The sequence below is a fragment of the Scyliorhinus torazame genome, chromosome 24 (genome assembly GCF_047496885.1).
Source record: "Scyliorhinus torazame isolate Kashiwa2021f chromosome 24, sScyTor2.1, whole genome shotgun sequence".
Lineage (NCBI taxonomy): Eukaryota > Metazoa > Chordata > Chondrichthyes > Carcharhiniformes > Scyliorhinidae > Scyliorhinus > Scyliorhinus torazame.
In genome coordinates this window covers 15688270-15696110 of record NC_092730.1, presented here as the reverse complement: position 1 = coordinate 15696110, position 7841 = coordinate 15688270, and the positions used below count along the sequence as shown (strand labels likewise).

The following is a 7841-nucleotide window of genomic DNA, read 5'->3' as shown; positions in this document are numbered from 1 at the left end:
CCAATCAATGGGCGGAGCTAAGGGACACGCCTCATCAATGGGCGGGGCGAGGGGGACACGCCCCATCAATGGGCGGGGCGAGGGGAACACGCCTCATCAATGGGCGGGGCGAGGGGGACACGCCCCATCAATGGGCGGGGCGAGGGGGACACGCCCCATCAATGGGCGGGGCGAGGAGGACACGCCCCATCAGTGGGCGGGGCTAGCGGGACACGCCTCATCAATGGTCGGAGCTAAGGAACACGTCCCATCAATGGGCGGGGCTAGGGGGCCCGTCCCATCAATGGGCGGAGCTAAGGGACCCACCTCTTCAATGGGCGGGGCGAGGGGGACACGCCCCATCAATGGGCGGAGCTAAGGGACACGCCCCATCAATGGGCGGGGCTAGGGGACACGCCCCATCAATGGGCGGAGCTAAGGGACACACCTCATCAATGGGCGGGGAAAGGGGGACACGCCTCATCAATGGGCGGGGCGAGGGGGACACGCCCCATCAATGGGCGGGGTGAGGGGGACACGCCCCATCAATGGGCGGGGCTAGGGGGACACGCCCCATCAATGGGCGGGGCTAGGGGACACGCCTCATCAATGGGCGGAGCGAGGGGGACACACCCATCAATGGGCGGAGCGAGGGGGACACGCCCCATCAATGGGCGGGGCTAGGGGGACACACCCATCAATGGGCGGGGCGAGGGGGACACGCCCATCAATGGGCGGAGCTAAGGGACACGCCTCATCAATGGGCGGGGCGAGGGGGAGACGCCTCATCAATGGGCGGGGCGAGGGGGACACGCCCTATCAATGGGCGGGGCGAGGGGGACACGCCCCATCAATGGGCGGGGCGAGGGGGACACGTCCCATCAATGGGCGGGGCGAGGGGGACACGCCCCATCAATGGGCGGGGCTAGCGGGACACGCCTCATCAATGGGCGGAGCTAAGGGACACGTCCCATCAATGGGCGGGGCTAGGGGGCCCGTCCCATCAATGGGCGGAGCTAAGGGACACACCTCATCAATGGGCGGGGCGAGGGGGACACGCCCCATCAATGGGCGGAGCTAAGGGACACGCCCCATCAATGCGCGGTGCGAGGGGGACACGCCCCATCAATGGGCGGGGCTAGGGGGGCACGCCTCATCAATGGGCGGAGCTAAGGGACACACCTCATCAATGGGCGGGGCGAGGGGGACACGCCCCATCAATGGGCGGGGCGAGGGGGACACACCCATCAATGGGCGGGGCGAGGGGGACACGCCTCATCAATGGGCGGGGCGAGGGGGACACGCCCCATCAATGGGCGGAGCGAGGGGGACACGCCCATCAATGGGCGGAGCGAGGGGGACACGCCCATCAATGGGCGGAGCGAGGGGGACACGCCTCCTCAATGGGCGGGGCGAGGGGGACACGCCCCATCAATGGGCGGGGCGAGGGGGACACGCCCCATCAATGGGCGGAGCGAGGGGGACACACCCCATCAATGGGCGGGGCGAGGGGGACACGCCCCATCAATGGGCGGGGCGAGGGGGACACGCCCCATCAATGGGCGGGGCGAGTGGGACACGCCCCATCAATGGGCGGAGCGAGGGGGACACGCCCCATCAATGGGCGGGGCGAGGGGACACGCAGCATCAATGGGCGGGGCGAGGGGGACACGCCCCATCAATGGGCGGAGCGAGGGGGACACGCCCCATCAATGGGCGGGGCGAGGGGGACACGCCCCATCAATGGGCGGGGCGAGGGGGACACGCCCCATCAATGGGCGGAGCGAGGGGGACACACCCCATCAATGGGCGGGGCGAGGGGACACGCAGCATCAATGGGCGGGCGAGGGGGCACGCCCCATTAATGGGCGGAGCGAGGGGGACACGCCCCATCAATGGGCGGTGCGAGGGGGACACGCCCCATCAATGGGCGGGGCGTGGGGACACGCAGCATCAATGGGCGGGGCGAGGGGGACACGCCCCATCAATGGGCGGGGCGAGGGGGACACGCCCCATCAATGGGCGGGGCGAGGGGGACACGCCCCATCAATGGGCGGGGCGAGGGGGACACGCCCCATCAATGGGCGGGGTGGGGGGACACGCCCCATCAATGGGCGGGGCGAGGGGGACACGTCCCATCAATGGGCGGAGCGAGGGCGACACACCCATCAATGGGCGGGGCGAGGGGGACACGCCCCATCAATGGGCGGGGTGGGGGGACACGCCCCATCAATGGGCGGGGCGAGGGGGACACGCCCCATCAATGGGCGGAGCGAGGGGGACACACCCCATCAATGGGCGGAGCTAAGGGACACGCCCCATCAATGGGCGGGGCGAGGGGGACACGCCCCATCAATGGGCGGGGCGAGGGGGACACGCCCAATCAATGGGCGGGGCGAGGGGGACACACCCATCAATGGGCGGGGCGAGGGGGACACGCCTCATCAATGGGCGGGGCGAGGGGGACACGCCCCATCAATGGGCGGGGCGAGGGGGACACGCCCCATCAATGGGCGGGGCGAGGGGGACACGCCCCATCAATGGGCGGGGGTAGCGGGACACGCCTCATCAATGGGCGGAGCTAAGGGACACGTCCCATCAATGGGCGGAGCTAAGGGACACGCCCGATCAATGGGCGGGGCGAGGGGGACACGTCCCATCAATGGGCGGAGCGAGGGGGACACGCCCCATCAATGGGCGGAGCGAGGGGGACACACCCCATCAATGGGCGGAGCTAAGGGACACGCCCCATCAATGGGCGGGGCGAGGGGGACACACCCATCAATGGGCGGGGCGAGGGGGACACGCCCCATCAATGGGCGGGGCTAAGGGACACGCCCCATCAATGGGCGGTGCGAGGGGGACACGCCCCATCAATGGGCGGGGCGAGGGGGACACACCCATCAATGGGCGGGGCGAGGGGGACACGCCCCATCAATGGGCGGGGCGATGGGACACGCCCCATCAATGGGCGGGGCGAGGGGGACACGCCCCATCAATGGGCGGAGCGAGGGGGACACGCCCCATCAATGGGCGGGGCGAGGGGGACACGCCCCATCAATGGGCGGGGTGGGGGACACGCCCCATCAATGGGCGGGGCGAGGGGACACGCCCCATCAATGGGCGGGGTGGGGGGACACGACACATCAATGGGCGGGGCGAGGGGACACGCCCCATCAATGGGCGGGGTGGGGGGACACACCCCATCAATGGGCGGGGTGGGGGGACACGCCCCATCAATGCGCGGTGCGAGGGGGATACGCCCCATCAATGGGCGGGGCGAGGGGGACACGCCCCATCAATGGGCGGAGCTAAGGGACACGCCCCATCAATGGGCGGAGCGAGGGGGACACGCCCCATCAATGGGCGGGACGAGGGGGACACGCCCCATCAATGGGCGGGGCGAGGGGGACACGCAGCATCAATGGGCGGAGCGAGGGGGACACGCCCCATCAATGCGCGGTGCGAGGGGGACACGCCCCATCAATGCGCGGTGCGAGGGGGACACGCCCCATCAATGGGCGGGGCGAGGGGGACACGCCCCATCAATGGGCGGAGCTAGGGGGACACACCCCATCAATGGGCGGAGCGAGGGGAACACGCCCCATCAATGGGCGGGGCGAGGGGGACACGCCCCATCAATGCGTGGAGCGAGGGGGACACGCCCCATCAATGGGCGGGGCGAGGGGGACACGCCCCATCAATGGGCGGAGCTAGGGGGACACACCCCATCAATGGGCGGAGCGAGGGGAACACGCCCCATCAATGGGCGGAGCGAGGGGAACACGCCCCATCAATGGGCGGGGCGAGGGGGACACGCCCCATCAGTGGGCGGAGCTAGTGGACACACCTCATCAATGGGCGGGGCGAGGGGGACATGCCCCATCAGTGGGCGGAGCGAGGGGGACACGACCCATCAATGGGCGGGGCGTGGGCGACACGCCCCACCAATGGGCGGAGCTAAGGGACACGCCCCATCAATGGGCGGAGCGAGGGGGACACGCCCCATCAATGGGCGGAGCGAGGGGGACACGCCCCATCAATGGGCGGAGCGAGGGGGACACGCCCCATCAATGGGCGGGGCGAGGGGGACACGCCCCATCAGTGGGCGGAGCTAGTGGACACACCTCATCAATGGGCGGTGCGAGGGGGACACGCCCCATCAATGGGCGGAGCGAGGGGGACACGCCCCATCAATGGGCGGGGCGAGGGGGACACGCCCCTTCAGTGGGCGGAGCTAGTGGACACACCTCATCAATGGGCGGAGCGAGGGACACACACCCATCAATGGGCGGAGCGAGGGGGACACGCCCCATCAATGGGCGGAGCGAGGGGGACACGCCCCATCAATGGGCGGGGCGAGGGGGACACGCCCCATCAGTGGGCGGAGCTAGTGGACACACCTCATCAATGGGCGGTGCGAGGGGGACACGCCCCATCAATGGGCGGAGCGAGGGGGACACGCCTCATCAATGGGCGGGGCGAGGGGGACACGCCCCATCAATGGGCGGAGCGAGGGGGACACGCCCCATCAATGGGCGGAGCGAGGGGGCACGCCCCATCAATGGGCGGGGCGAGGGGGACACGCCCCATCAGTGGGCGGAGCTAGTGGACACACCTCATCAATGGGCGGGGCGAGGGGGACATGCCCCATCAGTGGGCGGAGCGAGGGGGACACGCCCCACCAATGGGCGGAGCTAAGGGACACGCCCCATCAATGGGCGGAGCGAGGGGGACACGCCCCACCAATGGGCGGGGCTAGCGGGACACGCCCCATCAATGGGCGGAGCGAGGGGCACACGCCCCATTAATGGGCGGAGCGAGGGGGACACGCCCCATCAATGGGCGGGGCGAGGGGCACACGCCCCATTAATGGGCGGAGCGACGGGGACACGCCTCATCAATGGGCGGAGCGAGGGGGACACGCCCCATCAATGGGCGGAGCGAGGGGGACACGCCCCATCAATGGGCGGAGCGAGGGGGACACGCCCCATCAATGGGCGGAGCGAGGGGGACACGCCCCATCAATGGGCGGAGCGAGGGGGACACACCCATCAATGGGCGGAGCGAGGGGGACACACCCCATCAATGGGCGGAGCGAGGGGGACACGCCCCATCAATGGGCGGAGCGAGGGGGACACGCCCCATCAATGGGCGGAGCGAGGGGGACACACCCCATCAATGGGCGGAGCGAGGGGGACACGCCCCATCAATGGGCGGAGCGAGGGGGACACGCCCCATCAATGGGCGGGGCGAGGGGGACACGCCCCATCAATGGGCGGAGCTAAGGGACACGCCCCATCAATGGGCGGAGCGAGGGGGACATGCCCCATCAATGGGCGGAGCGAGGGGGACACGACCCATCAGTGGGCGGAGCGAGGGGGACACGACCCATCAATGGGCGGAGCGAGGGGGACACGCCCCACCAATGGGCGGAGCTAAGGGACACGCCCCATCAATGGGCGGAGCGAGGGGGACGCGCCCCTTCAATGGGCGGGGCTAGCGGGACACGCCCCATCAATGGGCGGAGCTAAGGGACACGCCCCATCAATGGGCGGGGCGAGGGGGACACGCCCCATTAATGGGCGGAGCGAGGGGGACACGCAGCATCAATGGGCGGGGCGAGGGGGACACGCCCCATCAATGGGCGGAGCGAGGGGGACACACCCCATCAATGGGCGGAGCGAGGGGGACACGCCCCATCAATGGGCGGAGCGAGGGGGACACGCAGCATCAATGGGCGGGGCGAGGGGGACACGCCCCATCAATGGGCGGAACGAGGGGGACACGCCCCACCAATGGGCGGAGCTAAGGGACACGCCCCATCAATGGGCGGGGCGAGGGGGACACGCCCCATTAATGGGCGGAGCGAGGGGGACACGCAGCATCAATGGGCGGGGCGAGGGGGACACGCCCCATGAATGGGCGGAGCGAGGGGGACACGACCCATCAATGGGCGGGGCGAGGGGACACGACACATCAATGGGCGGAGCGAGGGGGACACGCCCCATCAATGGCGGAGCGAGGGGGACACGCCCCATCAATGGGCGGAGCGAGGGGGACACGCCCATCAATGGGTGGATCGAGGGGGACACGCCCCATCAATGGGCGGGGCGAGGGGGACACGCCCCATCAATGGGCGGAGCTAGGGGGACACGCCCCATCAATGGGCGGAGCGAGGGGCACACGCCCCATCAATGGGCGCAGCGAGGGGGACACGCCCCATCAATGGGCGGGGCGAGGGGGACACGCCCCATCAGTGGGCGGAGCTAGTGGACACACCTCATCAATGGGCGGGGCGAGGGGGACATGCCCCATCAGTGGGCGGAGCGAGGGGGACACGACCCATCAATGGGCGGGGCGTGGGCGACACGCCCCACCAATGGGCGGAGCGAGGGGGACACGCCCCATCAGTGGGCGGAGCTAGTGGACACACCTCATCAATGGGCGGGGCGAGGGGGACATGCCCCGTCAGTGGGCGGAGCGAGGGGGACACGACCCATCAATGGGCGGGGCGTGGGGGACACGACCCATCAATGGGCGGAGCGAGGGGGACACGCCCCACCAATGGGCGGAGCTAAGGGACACGCCCCATCAATGGGCGGAGCGAGGGGGACACGCCCCTTCAATGGGCGGGGCTAGCAGAACACGCCCCATCAATGGGCGGAGCGAGGGGGACACGCCCCATTAATGGGCGGAGCGAGGGGGACACGCAGCATCAATGGGCGGGGCGAGGGGGACACGCCCCATCAGTGGGCGGAGCGAGGGGGACACGACCCATCAATGGGCGGGGCGAGGGGACACGACACATCAATGGGCGGAGCGAGGGGGACACGCCCCATCAATGGGCGGAGCTAGTGGACATCCCCCACAATGGGCGGGTCTAGTGGACACACCTCATCAATGGGCGGGGCGAGGGGGACATGCCCCATCAGTGGGCGGAGCGAGGGGGGCACGCCGCATCATTGGGCGGAGCTCGTGGACATCCCCCACAATGGGCGGGGCTAGTGGACACACCTCACCAATGGGCGGAGCGCGGAGAGGAGACGACGCGTCGATGGGCGGGGCAGGGGAGGAGACGTCGTGTCGATGGGCGGGGCCGGTGAGGAGACGTCGCGTCGATGGGCGGGGCCGGGGAGGTGCGGGCGGGGGCGGGTCGACAGCGAGCAGCCGGCCGGCCGGCCGGCCAGCGGGGGGGCGGGGGGGGGCAATCTCGCGAGAGGCCGAGCCGGAGCCCCGCCCCCTGCCCGGCGGGCCGCTATATAAGGGCGGGCGCGCAGGCGCGCCGGCTCAGTGGCGGCGGTTGGGCGGCCGGGGCTGAGGCGGCGGGGGTCTGTGCGCGGCGGCCGGGGGCCATGTTCAGCTGGATGGGGAAGGACGCGCGGCGCAAGGAGCCCGAGCTCTTCCAGACGGTGAGCGAGGGCCTGCGGCGGCTGTACTCCCAGAAGCTGCTGCCGCTGGAGGAGACGTACCGCTTCCACGACTTCCACTCGCCCGCCCTGGAGGAGGCCGACTTCGACAACAAGCCCATGGTGCTGCTGGTGGGCCAGTACTCCACCGGCAAGACCACCTTCATCCGCCACCTCATCGAGCACGACTTCCCCGGCATGCGCATCGGGCCCGAGCCCACCACAGACTCCTTCATCGCCGTCATGCACGGCGACCGCGACGGCGTGGTGCCCGGCAACGCGCTGGTGGTGGACCCCAAGAAGCCCTTCCGCAAGCTCAACGCCTTCGGCAACGCCTTCCTCAACAGGTGGGGACTGGCCCTTTAACTGGGGTGGACTGGCCCTTTGACTCGGGTGGACTGGCCCTTTAACTGGGGTGGACTGGCCCTTTAACTGGGGTGGACTGGCCCTTTA

General features: G+C 69.9%; 1 protein-coding gene across 1 annotated transcript in view; it reads left to right on the top strand.

Moving 5' to 3' along the window:
- The first annotated feature begins 7274 nt into the window (after window positions 1-7274).
- The window catches only part of LOC140400205 (EH domain-containing protein 1-like), a 41170-nt gene continuing 40603 nt past the window's right edge, over window positions 7275-7841 (top strand). Inside the window, exon 1 of the mRNA XM_072489673.1 lies at window positions 7275-7735. Coding sequence (XP_072345774.1) covers window positions 7335-7735 — 401 coding nt within the window. The 5' untranslated portion in view covers window positions 7275-7334. The remainder of the gene's footprint in view (window positions 7736-7841) is intronic.